Source organism: Thalassophryne amazonica, chromosome 13, assembly GCF_902500255.1.
Source record: "Thalassophryne amazonica chromosome 13, fThaAma1.1, whole genome shotgun sequence".
Lineage (NCBI taxonomy): Eukaryota > Metazoa > Chordata > Actinopteri > Batrachoidiformes > Batrachoididae > Thalassophryne > Thalassophryne amazonica.
Window position 1 is genome coordinate 99,365,989 of NC_047115.1, and position 18,978 is coordinate 99,384,966.

Genomic DNA, 18,978 nt, shown 5'->3' on the forward strand with positions numbered 1-18,978 from the left:
GTGCTAGGACCAATTTTATTCACTTTATACATGCTTCCCTTAGGCAGTATTATTAGACGGTATTGCTTAAATTTTCATTGTTACGCAGATGATACCCAGCTTTATCTATCCATGAAGCCAGAGGATACGCACCAATTAGCTAAACTGCAGGATTGTCTTACAGACATAAAGACATGGATGACCTCTAATTTCCTGCTTTTAAACTCAGATAAAACTGAAGTTATTGTACTTGGCCCCACAAATCTTAGAAGCATGGTGTCTAACCAGATAGTTACTCTGGATGGCATTACCCTGACCTCTAGTAATACTGTGAGAAATCTTGGAGTTAGTTTTGATCAGGATATGTCATTCAAAGCGCATATTAAACAAATATGTAGGACTGCCTTTTTGCATTTACGCAATATCTCTAAAATCAGAAAGGTCTTGTCTCAGAGTGATGCTGAAAAACTAATTCATGCATTTGTTTCCTCTAGGCTGGACTATTGTAATTCATTATTATCAGGTTGTCCTAAAAGTTCCCTAAAAAGCCTTCAGTTGGTTCAGAATGCTGCAGCTAGAGTACTGACGGGGACTAGCAGGAGAGAGCATATCTCACCCGTGTTGGCCTCCCTTCATTGGCTTCCTGTTAATGCTAGAATAGAATTTAAAATTCTTCTTCTTACTTATAAGGTTTTGAATAATCAGGTCCCATCTTATCTTAGGGACCTCATAGTACCATATTACCCCATTAGAGCGCTTCGCTCTCAGACTGCGGGCTTACTTGTAGTTCCTAGGGTTTGTAAGAGTAGAATGGGAGGCAGAGCCTTCAGCTTTCAGGCTCCTCTCCTGTGGAACCAGCTCCCAATTCAGATCAGGGAGACAGATACCCTCTCTACTTTTAAGATTAGGCTTAAAACTTTCCTTTTCGCTAAGGCTTATAGTTAGGGCTGGATCAGGTGACCCTGGACCATCCCTTGGTTATGTTGCTTTAGACGTAGACTGTGTTTCATAATTATTGTATGGCCTTGCCTTGCAATGTGGAGCGCCTTGGGGCAACTGTTTGTTGTGATTTGGCGCTATACAAGAAAAAAGTTGATTGATTGATTGATCATATGTCAATATATCAATATCACGTGCACTCAGAGACCACATTCCACTTGAAGACACTGTTTACTTTAATAGTGTCCCAGTAACAAATGTTCCTTTGGACACAACAAACCTACAGCAAACTTATCTTTGAAAAAGCTTGAAAAGCTACTTACAACTTAGCCTTCTCCACCAGAGCCAACAACTTTCCTTCATCGAACTGGACCACGCCACCAACAAAGAGAAGCTCCAGGAGAACCTGCCAAAAAGTCACAAACAAGACCAGTCACCCGACACAGTCTAGAACATCCAAGACTTCTGCATCTGTCCCTCAGCCAGGACCCCAGACTGTGCCATGAAGACAGAGTGGGAACTAAAAACTGAAGCGGTATTAATGGAATGAGTTCAGTCTCGTCGTGCATGCCCTCTACCCGCACTGCACATAAAGACCCAGGCAGGCTGGAGCCTTAAAAGTCCCACCCACGCCAACTCAAACCGCCCCACAGGTGGTGTTTGGACCTGACCCGTGTCCTGGGATCTGCTTCCTGATGCAACCGCACTTATTTATCTGGGCTTGAGAATGGCACTCAGAATGCACTGATCCACACCCCATGTGGTTGAGTGATGCATTCCTTGACCATGACTTAGTTACATTAGGCTTAATTCTCAAAGTCACCCAGAAATCAGCAAGCCAACGCCACTGTCCTGATCTACCACCTGAATCACATTGCTCCTCACACCTATGTCTATCTTTGCAAGTGGTGAGCCGGCACCATGGCACTTAAATACTTCCTTTTCAGACTGGGTCCAACAGAACCAATGCCAATCGATCCAGCAAAGAGATCAACATGATACCAAAGAACGGCCCAGTGTTCCTGTTTGGGGTGAGGAGTCTGCAGCAATCCTTAAGTTTTAGGAACTGATCTGGGTCTGGGACCTTTTCCACAGAGATTTCTGGGAGACCTTACCAGTGGTTTGTATCACTGACAACACTGTTTTTAGTGAACAAATCATCCATCATGGCAACGTGATGATTGTTGTAGGTGGGAAAGGAAACACTGGAGAGACAATACTGTACCTGGTGATGGCATGGACAGAGGGTCTTGTGGGTTATCTTATTTTGTTGGACCTGTCCCTGAATATGAGGGAGTAAAGTACTGCATTAAATGGACAGTTGTTATCTTCATCATAGTCCTGCTCGCTGGTGAGGTCCTGGTACTTGAGTCTGGTTTTTGGCTCTTTGGAGAGCTTCTTTTCTAACTCCCTGTCTCGAGATTTTTTATTTACTCTGTCCCAGTATGCCTGCATTTCCTGAGAGCTTCCACATTTGTAAAGCATTTTGAGATGTCCATCCTGGTGCTCTGATTCTAACTGAACGTTCAGGCTTGATATTTTTGAAGGTGTTTTGTTCATTTCCAAATGGTATGTGTTGTGTGAGTGAGTTACACCAACCTGCTGCCTTTCTGTGTTTCTGGAGTCATCATCTGGGCAACACAAGAATTCCAAAACCTGTCAAGTCATTGAGAGCTTGGGTAAGAAAACCTGAACATATATAGAGGGACTATGAGGAGGCACAAGAAGAACCCAAAGAGTTCATTCGTCAGTTTCTTCACCCAGATATCAAGTACAGTATAAGACGGTGTTGATCATCGTCCACGTTGTCCCATTACGATAATAAAAAGTAAGACGCTTCGGCTGCTCTCTTGTTTTCAGTCAGGGTCGCCACAGCAGATCGGAAGTGGATCTGCATGATGCTCTGGTACAGTTTTTATACCCGATGCCCTTTCTGACGCAATCCCACATTTTATGGGGAATGGGCAGGAGTGGCCTTGAACCAGAAACCTTCGACACTGGAAAGAAGCGTACTAACCGCTTGGCCACCGCCACCCTGTCTGATCACGACGGTGTTACATTTTAATATTTACAGTGTCAGTACTGAACTGATTTCAGATGAAGAGAAAATGTACTGAGCAGCCAACTTCATCATACCCCAGCTAACACATAACATCTTGGTAACGTTATTTATTGATTATATTTAGGTTATGGCTATCAGAAACATTTTCAAAACACTATTACTTCCTTTCATATATTGACAAGTCATGTTTATAGTCGAGGGAAATTTGCCAAATATATTAATTCTATTCTCGCCGCCTTTCTTACTCCAAATTTCTTTAAGACTTTAGGTAACGTTACCAGAATGTTCTGGGAACGTTTAGATGAAACATATCATTAGTTGACTTTATGTAACATTACCAGAATGTTCTAGAAACCAAAAAAACTTTCCTTAAAAACTTTCCCAGAACATTTGGCCTAATGTTCTCAAAATGTTTCTAACATTACTTTCAAGCGTTCTGGTAACAAACAAACAAAAAAAAACAAAAAAAAAACTTTCCTCTGAAACATTCCGAGAACTTTACAGCTAGCATTCTGATAATATCTGACAAACGTTCTTATAACATTTTAGGAACCTTATTTTGTTAGCTGGGTAGGGACCTTATTTTTTGTGTAATGTTCTGGAGAAGTTTTTGTATTAAGTACAAGTATTAAGTATTGCATTAAGTATTACAGCTTGGGACTCCGGCAAGGGTGGTCACATCTCCTCCTCTCTATCTCTGCTTCAACCTTCAAGCCCCCTACTTCACCAGACTGTGAATTCTTCAAACTATATTGGATTAACCTTGGAATTGATCAGCTGGTCTCTGAACGCTATTGACACCATTTTTTCAACAAGGAAATCAGGCCCGGGGGACCCTGCATGCCCAGATGGAACCTACCCTGCGGGCTATGTTCTTTACTCCTGGGAGACATGGCGTGTCACATGCTTGGTGCCATTCTCTGTGGAGGACGTCGAGGATTTATTTATATTTGGTTTTATTGTAGGAGGGCTGGTACGTATTGGTTTATATGCTGCCCTGACCTACCGGAGAATTGGTAAGTCGGCTGCCACCAGAACCATGACCCTTCCTCACCTGTCCATCATGATTAAGGGGATACATTCTCAGACTGCATTAACCCTTGAACTCAGACGCAAATTGGATAACATCTCGGAGCAAATGCACACCTTACAAAGGAAGATGTCGGAGACCAGGGAATATTCATAATTGGATCTGGTTGTTCATGTGAAACTGTAAAGGTGTTTTTCACTGCTCAACCATAAACATGGCAGGCTTATCAGCCTCTGAAGGATAAAATGCCCCGTTTTCCTCCAGAAGAATTTCTATGGCCTTGGTGAACCATTCGGCTGCCTTCTTTCTTATCTTCTGCACACACGGACAGAAACTGACTCATTTGCCACTCACACATGGACAGAGACTGATACGCATGCTCCCACCCCCCTCCACCCCCTCCTGTCCCCATCCACCACCCCATCCTGGCCCCAACTCACACAACTCCCCTTCCCGGGGTTCCGCGCAGCTTTAGCTGCTGCAGCTCCCTGTTCATCCCAAAGCTGGTGGTGGCGCGACTACATGTTGTTGCCCCCCCAACACACACACACACACTTACATAGCCTCAATTTGGAAAACAGACTGTTTCAAAGTTTAGTGCACATAAACAATGTCAAATGTATATGTGTTGTCTTTAATTCTGATGTGTGCCATTATTACGGTAAAGAAGTAACAATTGTGGATTAATTGCTGTATCTTGTCTGTGGCAATTGGAGTGTGGACGTAATCTTGTTGTTGCACTCATGTAATGATAATGACAATAAATCTCATCCATCCATCCATCCATCCATCTACAAATGTTCTTATAACATTTTAGGAACTTTATTTTGTTAGCTGGGTAGGGACCTTATTTTTGTGTAATGTTCTGGAAAAGTTTTTGAGACTTTTGCATAGTATGAACTCTTGCTATTATAATAATCACTTTCCAATTTAAAGGTTATAGCATATACAAGAAGATGTCACTGAACAATAAGCTAATTTTATTATTTGATTATTTTAGATGATAATATAATGAACTTTGTGTATTGGGTGTCCCAAAAATATGCAACATTTTATCATCAAAGAAAATGGTCAAAGCATGTCTAGGAAATAAATTTATTGTTGTGTGGGCCGCCAGAAGAGGAGGTACTGCTGGCCCACCACCAGAGGGCGCCCTGCCTGAAGTGCGGGCTTCAGGCACGAGAGGGCGCTGCCGCCACGGACACAGCCGGGAGTGACAGCTGTCTCATTATTTCCTGACAGCTGTCACTCATTATTTCCTGACAGCTGTCACTCATTCTTCATCATCTCACTCCATAAAACCCAGACGTCATCTCCACCTCATCGCCGAGATATCGTACTTCTATGGAGGTAATTTTCTCTGCCAGCATTAAAGTGATTCTAAGAGCTATTGTGTTGCAGCTGTCAACCAGAGGACCGGCGTGGGTCGCGACTGTTTCGTCCTAACGCCGTTTTTTTTAAACTGGCATTTTAGTGTCAATTTATCTTATTGTTCTATATTTGTATGTGTTGTTTTTATTGTCTATTTATATCGTGTGAAGCACTTTGTGACCTTGGTCTGTGAAAAGTGCTATATAAATAAAGCTTACTTACTTACTTACTTACTTAACGTCCCGTCAGATAAGTGGTTAAACAGACGCTGCACGAGTGTGTGTTAGAGGTGGAGGTGGCATTCCCACCGTTGTTGTTACGGGGTGTACACACACCCACACTTGACTGTCTTTGCTCTTCGCCAGCAGTACCAGATCCGACAGTCGGGGACGGTGATCACCTGGGAATTCGGGACTTGGCGGCTCCAGTATTCACCAGGTTCGGTGGCGGCGGAAATCGTGTGGTTCCGGCTCTTCTCAGGACAGACGTCTTCTATCCTCGAGCCTGCCCACACGTCACCTTTGTGGATTGACTGTTATCAGATTCTGAGATTGTCTGTATATTCGTTGTGCACCTTCACAACATTAAATTGTTACGTTTTTGGCTCATCTATTGACCGTTCATTTGCGCCCCCTGTTGTGGGTCCGTGTCACTACACTTTCACAACATTTATGGCTGGACTGAAAGCTGAAAGGTTGAAGTTTTTCATACCAATGTCAATATTGGCCCTGCATTTTGTCAGTCTAGCATAAAGTCGCTGCACCTGTTTGACACTCTTGGTCTGGTGCCAAAAGTCAATAATTTTTGTTTGCTGTAGTTTGGTCAATCTTGGCATTTTCCTGAGTCTTGCTTGGCATCAACATAAACTTCAGGGTCTCTGCAAGTAAAAAAGAAACATAAGTGATTAAGTTTGTAGCATTTAAGGGTTAAACCAAGTGTTTTAAATGTTGTATATTTTTTTGGGACACCCTATATATATATATATATATATATATATATATATATATATATATATATATATATATATATATATATATATATATATACACATACACAGTGAGGAAAATAATTATTTGAACACCCTGCGATTATGCAAGTTCTCCCACTTAGAAATCATGGAGGGGTCTGAAATTTTCATCTTAGGTGCATGTCCACTGTGAGAGACATAATCTAAAAAAAAAAAAACAAATCCGGAAATCACAATGTATGATTTTTTAATAATTTATTTGCATGTTACTGCTGCAAATAAGTATTTGAACACCTGCCAATCAGCAGAAATTCTGGCCCTCAAAGACCTGTTAGTCCGCCTCTAAAAAGTCCACCTCCACTCCACTTATAATTCCAAATTAGAAGCACCTATTTGAGGTCGTTAGCTGCATAAAGACACCTGTCCACCCCACACAATCAGTAAGACTCCAACTACTAACATGGCTAAGACCAAAGAGCTGTCCAAAGACACCAGAGACAAGATTGTAGACCACTAAGACGTCATGGGTTAAAATCATGCATGGCACTGAAGGCTCCCTAACAGCACATGTCCAGGCCCGTCTTAAGTTTGCCCAGGACCATTTGGATGATCCAGAGGAGTCACGGGAGAAAATTATGTGGTCAGATGAGACCAAAATATAACTTTTTGGTCTTAATTCCACTCGCCGTGTTTGGAGAAAGAAGAATGCTGAGTACCATCCCAAAAACACACTTTCCCTACTGTGAAGCATGAGGGTGGAAGCATCATGCTTTGGGGGTGTTTTTCTGCACATGGGACAGGACGACTACACTGTATTAAGGAAAGGATGACTGGGGCCATGTATTGTGAGATTTTGGGGAACAACCTCCTTCCCTCAGTTAGAGCACTGAAGATGGGTCATGGCTGGGTCTTCCAGCATGACAATGACCCCAAACACACAGCCAGGGCAACTAAGGAGGGGCTCCGTAAGAAGCATATCAAGGTTCTGGAGTGGCCTAGCCAGTCTCCAGACCTAAACCCAATAGAAAATCTTTGGAGGGAGCTCAAACTCCGTGTTTCTCAACGACAGCCCAGTAACCTGGCTGATCTAGAGAAGATCTGTGTGGAGGAGTGGACCAAAATCCCTGCTGCAGTGTGTGCAAACCTGGTGAAAAACTACAGGAAACATTTGACCTCTGTAATTGCAAACAAAGGCTACTGTACCAAATATTAACATTGATTTTCACAGGTGTTCAAATACTTATTTTCCTCACTGTATGTATTATGTATATATATATATATATATATATATATATATAGCCAGGAGTGGTGTCCAAGTGGTTAGTGCATTTGGTTTCAGTGCAGAAGGTTCCCAGTTCAAACCCCACCCGTGCCACATTTCTCTATCTAATGTGGAGTTGGGTCAGGAAGGGTATCCAGTGTAAAACGTGTGCCAAATCAACATGCAGACCCACCTTGGATGTGCTGTGGTGACCCGTAATGAAAAAAGGGAGCAGCCGAAGGGTCTTACTTTACTTTTATACAGTCCAACCACAAATGTTATTGTCAAATGTTCTGGGATCCAAAAGGAAACTTTCTTTACAAATGTTCCCAGAATGTTTGGCCTAAGCTTCTCAAAACAATTGTACTAATGTTACTATCAAATGTTCTGGGAAGTAAAATGAAACTTTTCTTTAAAAACATTCTGAGAACATTACAGCTAATGTTCTGATAACATCTGACAAACATTATTATAACATTTTGGGATGATGGATTACAGAACCAGAGCTCCAGAACCAGGGCTGGATTAATACACGAGTGGGCCCAGGATAAATTTCAAGGACCCAAATTGACATGGGGGCAGTGCTCACTGTGCTATATTAAGGAGATGCAGAGTTCATACCCACTCCTTCATGTTTGAATTTCTTGGGACTGTCAAGGCAGAAATGGGCGTGACCGACATCTGACAGTCAGCACACTGTACTGAATGTGTGAACGGATGAATTTTGATTGTGTGATGTACAGAAAGGGAGTTTTGGACCAAAACATGTCTTATTTAACTGCCATCTGCTGGTAGATATATGTAATTTTTTCTAGTAACATAAGTAGAACTGCACCATTCATCAGAATTTTAGCTTGATAAGTTACATGGTGGGCACCACCCCTATGATTACATCTCATAAGCTAACATGCCACGCCCCCTTTTATCAAGCACAATGTTATTATGGAAATCAAGTAAGACCGAACCCAACATGTGCCGGCCAAATGTCATGTAATTCTGCTGAGCCGGTTCTGAGATTTATACTTTTTAAGGCCTGAGTGTCCAATCGGTGTTACATTTGATCCAAGTTTAGTATTCAGAGTTGGTGCTGGAGACACGACAACAACAACTTTAACAGGATGTTATTCCTTTATACCTTGAACAGCTTTTGGACTATCAAACTTGTTTTAATATGTTTTTGCAGAGAGGGTCCAAAGACCACTTAAGCAAAGTTTCATGTTGTCTGGATCAGCGGTCTGGGGACAGTCTGAGACCAACATCAGGAGATTCATATTAATCCAGTCAACACACAGATATAAAATGTTTGAATATGAGATGTACCATTTAGGAATAAAAGTAAGTCCCTTCGGCTGCTCCCTTGTTTGCACTCGGGGTCGCCACAGCAAATCCAAGGTGGATCTGCATGTTGATTTGGCACAGGTTTTACGCCGGATGCCCTTCCTGACGCAACTCCACATTACATGGAGAAATGTGGCAGGGGTGGGATTTGAACCCAGAACCTTCCGAACTGAAACCAAGCGCATTAACCACTTGGCCACCACCCAACACATTAGTGTTTCTACAGCGCCCCCTATAGATGGATTTGCTGAGGCTTGCTACCCTAATAAGCACATATTAAAAAACAAATCATCACTTTCAACCTTTGACATGTTGTCTTTATCTTACTTCTGAAATAAAAAATAAGGGTTTAAATGATTGTGTTACATTTTTTAAAATGTATTTTAAAAAGTGTCCAATATTTTTGGAAAAGATAAAAAAAAGACAGATTACTGCTCTCCTTTTGATTATAGCTTCATTGGTATTCTCCATGATTCTGAAACACACAAATGGCTCTTATTGGTCACCTGATCAAAGAGCTTCCTGTTCACAAACAGCGTGTTGTCTGGTTTGGCCAACTGTCGAGCCAAAAAGGTGAAGAGTCCGCCCACCTGGGAAGGAGTAAAATCCGGGTTGTCCACCATCACCTACAGCAGGAAGACAGAAGGACACAAACTCCAAATACAGCCCGACCCAAACCCTTCAAACTCAGTTTGATCACATCATCTGCCGCCTGCACTTCCAGACAAACTTTCAGTTTTTCTTCACGATGTCAGATTGTCACTGGGTCAAGAGTTCACCTCCACCAAAAACAATGCTGCTGGAAACAACACGCAAGATTCTACAGTTAAACGTCACCATGAATCCACACCTCTCGCAAAGAAAAGGAAAAAAGAGAGTTAAAATAAAAATGTCAGAGAAAAATGTCAAAGGGCCCTATTTTTCATCTGACGGAAAGTGATGTACATTTCAACTGCGGCTGCTGAAGTTCACCTGATCGAGCAAGTTTTAACACAATGCTAAACCACCCTCAGCCATAGGAGCATCGCCTTCTTTAGAATTTCTATCCCAGTATATAATTTATTATACATTTATTGTTATCTACATTCATTATTAATGTTACAATTTGTACATGTCCAATAAATACCTCTTAAAATCGGTCAAGGTTATCCATCTTTGAACTTGTCTGAGGTCTGTGTCCCAAGAATGTTCCCTGTGAATTTGAAAACTGTGGCAGTAACAGGACTGGACTTACGCTGAACGCGGACGGACAGAAAGTCTTCACAATACCGGATGGCCATATTTGATGGACTCAGGTAAAAACCAGAGTCCATGTACACTCATGTGGGCTCGAGTCCAAACCTGAGGTGTGGTTTGGTGCCCAGCAGAAAACATTTGAACCACAGACCAAGAAAGACGTGGTCTAAAGTCCAATACAGTCTATTCAACTCTCACATGTCATCACACACACACACACACACTATCAGCACAGGAATGTGCAATAAACAGCACATAAAACTATAAATCTGCCTTGAATTTGAGCACGACCGATATGGATTTTTGGGGGCCGATACCGACACTGACACAGAAACGGAACTGAGGCATGATGTTTAACCGTTTCAATTCAATTCAATTTATTTTCATTTATACAGTGGCAAATCACAAAAACATTCCATCAAGGAGCTTCACAAAAGCAAAGTCTAACCTTACAAACCCCCAGATCAAAAACACAGACAACAGTGGAAAGAAAAACTCCCTCTGAGGAAGAAACCTTAAGCAGACCAGACTCAAAGGGGTGACCCTCTGCTTGAGCCATGATACAGACACAAATTACAAAATAATTCACAAAAATGGACTGCATTTATATAGCGCTTTTCCATCTGCATCAGGCGCTCAAAGCACTTTAACAATTATGATTCACATTCACCCCGATGTCAGGCTGCTGCCATACAAGGCGCCCACTACACATCCGGAGCAACTAGGGGATTAAAGGCCTTGCCCAAGGGCCTTAGTGATTTTCCAGTCAGGCGGGGATTTGAACCCATGATCTTCTGGACTCAAGTCCAACACCTTAACCACTAGACCATCACCTCCCCTAAAACAAAACAAAAATGCAGGAAATGTTGCCCGTCCACAGGACAGGAGGGTTTCAGAAACAGACACCACACCCACCTCTAGATGGAGCCGCACCTCAAACAGAGAGAAAAAAAAAACAGAATCAGACATCAGAAAGACAACAAATACAGTATAACAGAGAAATACTAAGGTGATCGCCGGCCACTAGCCCTAAACTTCACTAAAAGACACAGAATTTAGGTGAAGTTGAGGCCGCAGCACGCTCTATTTACTAATAAAATGAATTACAAGAGTAAAAAGCATAGAAACATACTATGTCAGTATGCTAGCCATATGAAAGGGAAGATAAGTGCGTATTAAGTCTGGACTTGAAAATCTCCACAGAATCTGACTGTTTTATTGATTCAGGGAGACCATTCCACAGAACAGGGGTACGATAAGAGAAAGCTCTGTGACCAGTGTTCTGACGAGATGTCATTTCTGTCAAGAGGCCAGCCCTCCACGCAACTGTGCATGTGTAGTTCTCTCTACCCAGACTTTCGCACCTCCCCCCGTCCACACCTCCCATCGGGTTGACGTGCCTCTCTTTACTGCGTTGAACTCCCCGACCGAGCAACTGAGGAATGAAAATACAACAGCAATAAGTGTCTTCAATTTTAAAAAGTTAAAATTTGCATGTGCACACTGTATCTACAGCACAATATTGTCGGGATGCCGACTGTCAATTTATGCGGCAAGATGCACAATTCGAAAGAACACCAGCAGACTTTTTATTCACCCTAGGGATACAAAGTAGTCCTGCACCCTGAGAACGCAGAGCCCAGGCGGGTACGTAAGGCTTAATTAGGTCAGCTAGGTAGGGAGGTGCCAGTCCATGAATAATTTTATAGTCTAGTAACAGAACCTTAAAATCTGATCTCACTGGGACAGGAAGCCAGTGAAGAGACGCCAAAATGGGTGTAATGTGGTCGAACTTTCTGCTTCCTGTCAAATGTCTGGCTGCAGCATTTTGAGCCAATTGGAGAGCCCTAACGCTGGACTGCGGTAAACCAGAAAATACAGTGAGGAAAATAAGTATTTGAACACCCTGCGGTTTTGCAAGTTCTCCCACTTAGAAATCATGGAGGGGTCTGAAATTTTCATCTTAGGTGCATGTCCACTGTGAGAGACATAATCTAAAAAAAAAAAAAAATTGGAAATCACAATGTATGATTTTTTTTTTTTAATAATTTATTTGTATGTTACTGTTACCTACCAAGCAGCAAGAATTCTGTCTCTCACAGACCTGTTAATTTTTCTTTAAGAAGCCCTCTTATTCTGCACTCTTTACCTCTATTAATTGCACCTGTTTGAACTTGTTACCTGTATAAAAGACACCTGTTCACACACTCAATCAATCACACTTCAACCTGTCCACCATAGCCAAGACCAAAGAGCTGTCTAAGGACACCAGGGACAAAACTGTGTCCAGGCCCATTTGAAGTTCACCAGTGACCATCTGGATGATCCAGAGGAGGCATGGGAGAAGGTCATGTGGTCAGATGAGACCAGAATGGAGCTTTTTGGAATCAACTCCACTTACCATGTTTAGAGGATCAGAACAACCCCAAGAAAACCATCCCAACCGTGAAGCATGGGGGTGGAAACATCACACTCTGGGGGTGCTCTTCTGCAAAGGGGACAGGACAACTGCACCGTATTGAAGGGAGGATGGATGGGGTCATGTATTGTGAGATTTTGGCAAACAACCTCCTTCCCTCAGTAAGAGCATTGAAGATGGGTCATGGCTGGGTCTTCCAGCATGACAATGACCCCAAACACACAGCCAGGGCAACTAAGGAGGGGCTCCGTAAGAAGCATTTCAAGGTCCTGGAGTGGCCTGGCCAGTCTGCAGACCTGAACTCAATAGAAAATCTTTGGAGGGAGCTGAAACTCCAAACCTGAAAGATCTAGAGAAGATCTGTGTGGAGAAGTGGACCAAAATCCCTGCTGCAGTGTGTGAAAACCTGGTGAAAAACTACAGGAAACGTTTGACCTCTGTAATTGCAAACAAAGGCTACTGTACCAAATATTAACATTGATTTTCACAGGTGTTCAAATACTTATTTGCAGCAGTAACATACAAATAAATTATTTTAAAAAATCATACATTGTGATTTCCGGATTTTTTTTTTTTTTTTTAGATTATGTCTCTCACAGTGGACATGCACCTAAGATGAAAATTTCATGATTTCTATGTGGGACAACTTGCAAAATTGCAGGGTGTTCAAATACTTATTTTCCTCACTGTAGAACATTGCAGTAGTTCAATCTAGAAGAGACAAACACATGAATAAGGGTCTCAGCATCAGCCATAGACAGGATGAGATGAATCTTCACTATATTTCGCAGGTGGAAGAAAGCAGTCCTCGTAATTGTTAATGTGGAGGCCAAAAGACAATGTAGGATCAAAATTACCCCAAGGCTCCTCACTTTGTCAGTGTGATGTATGATACACGAGCCGAGACTGAGCGTTAACTGGTCAAATTGATGTCTCACTGGACCAAGAACCATCATTTCAGTCTTATCAGAGTTTAAAAGTAGGAAGTTTCTAGACATCCAACTTCTCACTGCTGCAAGGCAATCTTCTAAGGATTTTATGTGAACGAGATTACCAGCAGTTATCAGCATGTATAATTGAGTATCATCAGCATAGCAGTGAAAGGTAATCCCAAAATGCCGCAATATGTGCCCAAGGGGTGCTATATAAAGGGAGAAAAGCAGGGGGCCTAAGACAGACCCCTGTGTCTCATGTCACTTAGGTTAGAGGTAGTGTTACTGTACAAAATACAGTGAGAACGACTGGTCAAGTATGACATCAGCCATGCAAGGGCACTCCCAGTAATCCCAAAATGATTTTCCAGCCTATCAAGTAGAATATGATGATCCACTGTATCAAACGTAGCACTGAGATCTAACAGCAGCAGAACCGTAGTGGTGTCCGAGTCCATTGTAAGCAGAAGATCATTCACCACTTTAGTGAGAGCCATCTCTGTGGAATGATATTTTCTAAAAGACTAAAAGACTGCAGTGGCTCAAAAACATTATTCTCAGGAGGATAGTCCACGAGATGCAGTGAAACCACTTTTTCCAGAATTTTAGAGCAAAATGATAGATTTGATATCGGCCGATAGTTTTTCAATACACTCGGGTCAAGATTAGGTTTCTTAAGTAATGGTTTAATCACTGAAGATTTGAAACATTTAGGAACAGATCCAGAAGTTAATTAGAGATTAATAATTTCCAGCACAGTCGGCCCAAGAGTGGGCCACAGGTCCTTTAGGGCCCGGTCACAAGGCACACAACAATAGCTGAACAAAGGAAAAAATTCACAAAGTTACAAATTGTTGAGAAAAGGTGGACGAATGATCCTGCGCTTCTCCTATCATAAAAAAAAACAGTAAGCTTGGACTGGTCTGCCGCTCGCTGAGGCTCCGGAGGGATCGCGGACTACTGTCGTCGGCAAGGTTACGATAGTTTTGGAGCCATCTGAAGAAAAACTAGCAGAATTCATTGCAAATCCTTTTAATACCCCTCGACCGGGTGAGAACAGGTAGTCGTACAAGTCCAGAGGGTAGTTTCATTATTATTCCGTTGCCTTTTAATTAGTACGCAAACAGCTAATTAATATATTAAACTTTTCCAAGCTACTTTGTTGATCAAAGCAATACAGTTACAGTGGTAATGCGGTTTGCTCAGTGTATTCCTACACCAGCTTTTTCTGGCGTCCAGTGTTATGACTGCAAAACAAATGCAGTGAAAGCGGTAACCAGCTAACGCTGTTTCTACGAGTTTCTGGGAAAAGTTCTCCCATCATTCACCTTGGTCAGCCACACTGCTTCTTGTGTACGTCCTGTTTGTGGTCACGAAAAGTGAGCTGGATGGCCTACAAGAACACACTCGTGCTTGTTTGTCATCATTGCTGCTTCGCTCTGCAGCTCTGCTGCCTCATGCTGATCACTGTAAAGTGTGTAGAATATGTACACAGAGTCTACATGTACCTTGTCCAGAGATGTGGTATCACCTTGCATTTTTAGCAGGATCATGAACATGTCCAGATTCTAATGAAAGTTCACACTGCACTTCAGTTGTCTGATTACTTCTACCCTCTGGCTGGTAAGTAAGTTAGTACATTCTTAATGTGGTGACCCCATGTGGTGTATGTGATGGTATTGGTGGAACAGTGAAAAGGCTCGTCACTAAGAGAAGTTTACAGTGTTTGTCCGATTGACATGTTTGACCACTGTGTGAAGAATGTCACAGCCGTCCACTTCTTTCACGTACCAGTAGATGAGGTGGTTTAATGTGAAAAAGAAACTCAAGATTCTAGATTCAACCTTGCTGAGACTGTCAAAGGAACATTACAGTTCCATCGTTTCGTCCCAGTTACACTGACAAAGATGCAGGTCTGTAAACTCAGTGAACAATCGAACCCTCCAGATTTGGTGGCAGTTCAAGAACCCTTGTGTAGTGAACATGAAGTCAGTGTTGATAGGCCTCCAGTCATAAGACCTCGGAACTTTGTGTGCTGCAGCTATGATAACGCCCCATGGATTGGTTTGGTGGAGGAGGTCTCAGAAGAGTTTGGTGACTACAAGACTGAGTTCATGCAGCCTAAGGAACGGGCTAAAATCTTCCACTGGCCAACCAGAGATGATCACTGTTGGATTCCTGAATCTGATGTACATTATGTGATAAGCTTCTTTAACCAGAAACTACAGTTTTTCTTAGGATGACCTGGCCAGAATTTCTAGCCACTGTTTGAACTGGCCTGTGGACAAGGAGTAAAAATCAGACCCAGTGATCATGAGACTGAGACAGTTGTGAAAATTTCACTGACTTTTGTTAAATTATGATTGACAGTATATTGTATCAACCTGAGGCACAGTGTGTATAAATGTATGGAAGGATACAAAACAGACACTGGATTTATGAAGGATGGGGTGTGTCAACTTCCACATGGTTTTACATGAAAATGAAAAACAAAACCCCTCCAATTTTTTTATATGTTGTAGTTGACACATAGGGCTACATTTTTCATACTGATGTCATAGAGGTTGGGCGTGTCCCACAGTGTCAACTTCAAACTCAAAATATAGGTCAAAAGGTCATCCAAGTCCAAAATACCCAAGTGCACAAAAATATAAATACAGAAACAGAAATACCTTGTTTTTCTAAATCGGACCAGTGGTTGCTGAGTCACAGCAATTTGAAATGTGGTGACTGTGCCTTTTTTTGCAAGAAAGTGAAAAATTGAAATTGCGATATCACGAAAAACGTTGATCTGAGAAAGACGAACTTTGAAATTCTGGCTTTTCTGGCCATGAATTACCTCTATACCAAATTTCATATAAATTGGAGGTGGGTGGATGAACTGAGCTGGACTGACCCATATCTCCAAAAATAACAGACACCATCAGGGCTTCAGAAAGTACCTGAAAAGCAGATTACTGGAGGTATGCAACATTGGGAAAATGCTCCAGAGGATTAAGACACACGTTAACTGTGATGAAGCTGTCCACACTCCTAAGAATAAGTGCAAATAAATAAATGAATTCATATATAAATGAACAGAACAGACTGGAGCTGGTTGGGTCATATTACCTGAAGTAAGATGTCAACGATCCTCTGCTGGTACTCAAGTGCCTGCTTATCGTTCTTAAAGTCCGCAAACGTCTACAATTCAGAAAAGATCAAAAACAGAACATTAAACATTTTTGACAGAATTACAACCCCACTGAAGCGGCTCAATTATGACATTATAAAGCAACTGAAAACTTCAAATCAACCATCCAGAACTCGAACAACGACTTAGTCATGTACATTTGGAAGCTGAAAAAAAAAAAAAAAGAGGAGGAAAACCAACCTGGAAATTCTTCTGGGAAAAAATTACAACTGCTTCCACTGAATACTTGATTGATCTTCTTGATAAACTGGACACCAATAATTATTCTTAATGATTTTGAAGTGGTCTTGAAACTGACGACTGGACACTGGCCTACGATGTACTTCACCATGTAAAAATGGACAACAAGAAGTCGATTCAAGCATACAGTGCCCAGTTAAAGGTTGGCGTCCTCTCAGCCTGTGACTGCTGGGACAGGCTCCGGCCCACCTGTGACCCGTGACCGCAGGACGCTTGGTTCAGCAGATATATACTACCACAATGGACACGAGTGAACGTTTAGACTTTTACATTCAATTCAAAGAGTTTTGCAAAAATTCATTTTTATACATCATCATCTGCATTCACAGAGAGCAAAACTAGCAGTTAGAACTACAACAGTCTCTGTTCATACTTGGAACAAATGACATGATGAAGTCTGGAGCCCACGGACATCACGACAAACCGAGTTTCCACACTTAAGATGATTCTGCAGGTCTTGACTGTGGCCTTCTCCAGGTGCTGCTTGCTCGTCGTTCTTTCTGCCTCCAGGTTTGTCTTCAGGAAGTAAAATGCACGTCCAGCATTCCAACATTCCATCTGTTTGCCTTGGGGAGCTTGTGGGCTGCCCTGGCAGCATGATTGGGGTCACTGTGGCCTCGCCCAGTGAAGCTGTGTCCGCTCAGTTTGACTGACTCTGAACGGACAGTATGAACAAACACTTCAGAATTCATCACGCTCTTGTTGGCTGTCACGTAAACACCACTGACCCAGTCCCACTGGCAGCCAGACTGAAGACTGAACCCACCGTGTCCAACACGTGAGCTATGTTACTTTGGACAGTTGACACCCAGATGAACAGAAGGAAGAGTCTGGAGTAGGAAAGTAAACGCCGATAATCCAAAGAATCCTGTTCCAAAGCTGTTTCCTGGTAAAGTCGAACCTGGCCTTCCTGTTGACCGTTACCGCTCTCTGAAAGCCCTGTGTTTACCTCCTAAGGAGAGCTCCTGACTTGGCCAGATGTAGTGAAGGTCTCAGTCTTCACGAAGGAAAGAGCTCACACGCTGTGGTTATGCTGCGTGGCGTCCTGTCGGTGTGTCGCTCCTTAATGCGTTGCTTCTTTTTAACAAGGCACCTCTCCTAAAGGCACTTTGAACGTTGGCCACGCGCACGTGCATCGACATGTGTTTCAGAGTGTCCTCATGAACCCTGCCAAATACAAATTCAACACTCTGAGTCACCTCCAGACCTTTTATCTGCTGAATTCACAATAATGAAGGAACACGTCCACCTGCAGAACCGCCCGTCAGTCCACTGTCCAATCAGGATGACAGAGGGAGCGTTCAAGAACATGAAAGTCAATCAGTTCAGAGTCACGTGGGCACCACGAGCGGAACGGCAGCTGGCTAGGGACTTTCCATCTTTCGACATTTTATTTTGACTAATACTGAAAGTGTGCGGCTCATTTTCGAAGTGATTTACAGTGTTGTATGTGTGGAAACAGTGGTTTTCACTTTTGTTGAGAAAATCGGCTTGAATTTACCATGGCTTCCAAGCAAAAGGGAAAGAATACCCACAGCGCTCTGCTGAATGAAGCTGAAGAGCTACCTAGCCTAGCCCCCATAGCACCTCCGCAGCAACAATGTGAGAGTGAAGGGACCCTGTTTGCCAAGGTGATCAAAATAAGCAGTACTCTACAGACTGTCACTTCCAATGTCTCATCTATAAAGCAGAAGTTGGATGATTTGACAAACACTGTCACGGCCATGCAGGAAAGAGTGGCGGAGGCCGAGATACGCATATCGAGCCTCGAAGATGAGCACGATAAGCTGCAGACGGCAGAGAACAAAAGAGACAAGCTAGTGGAGTCAATGTGGGATCGCATTCAGGCCCTTGAAAACTACAGCAAGAGGAATAATGTGAGAGTGGTGGGCTTAAAAGAGACTGTTGGCGTGGATGGGACACTTTTGAGTTGTGTTAAGAAGTTTCTCGCGGAGGGGCTGGGGGTGAACGCAGCTGACCCTGAGTTTGAGATGGAGCGGGCATACTGCAC

The 18,978-nt window shown here is 42.6% G+C and overlaps 1 protein-coding gene across 1 annotated transcript in view; it reads right to left on the minus strand.

Annotated features, from left to right (window-relative positions):
• Positions 1–18,978, minus strand: part of vps8 (VPS8 subunit of CORVET complex) — a 371,669-nt gene that overhangs the window by 138,748 nt on the left and 213,943 nt on the right. The window contains exons 27-30 of the mRNA XM_034184542.1: positions 16,646–16,717; positions 9,454–9,573; positions 2,518–2,574; positions 1,242–1,324 (exon numbers count right to left, since the gene is read on the minus strand). Of these exons, the coding sequence (XP_034040433.1) occupies positions 1,242–1,324; positions 2,518–2,574; positions 9,454–9,573; positions 16,646–16,717 (332 nt within the window). The remainder of the gene's footprint in view (positions 1–1,241; positions 1,325–2,517; positions 2,575–9,453; positions 9,574–16,645; positions 16,718–18,978) is intronic.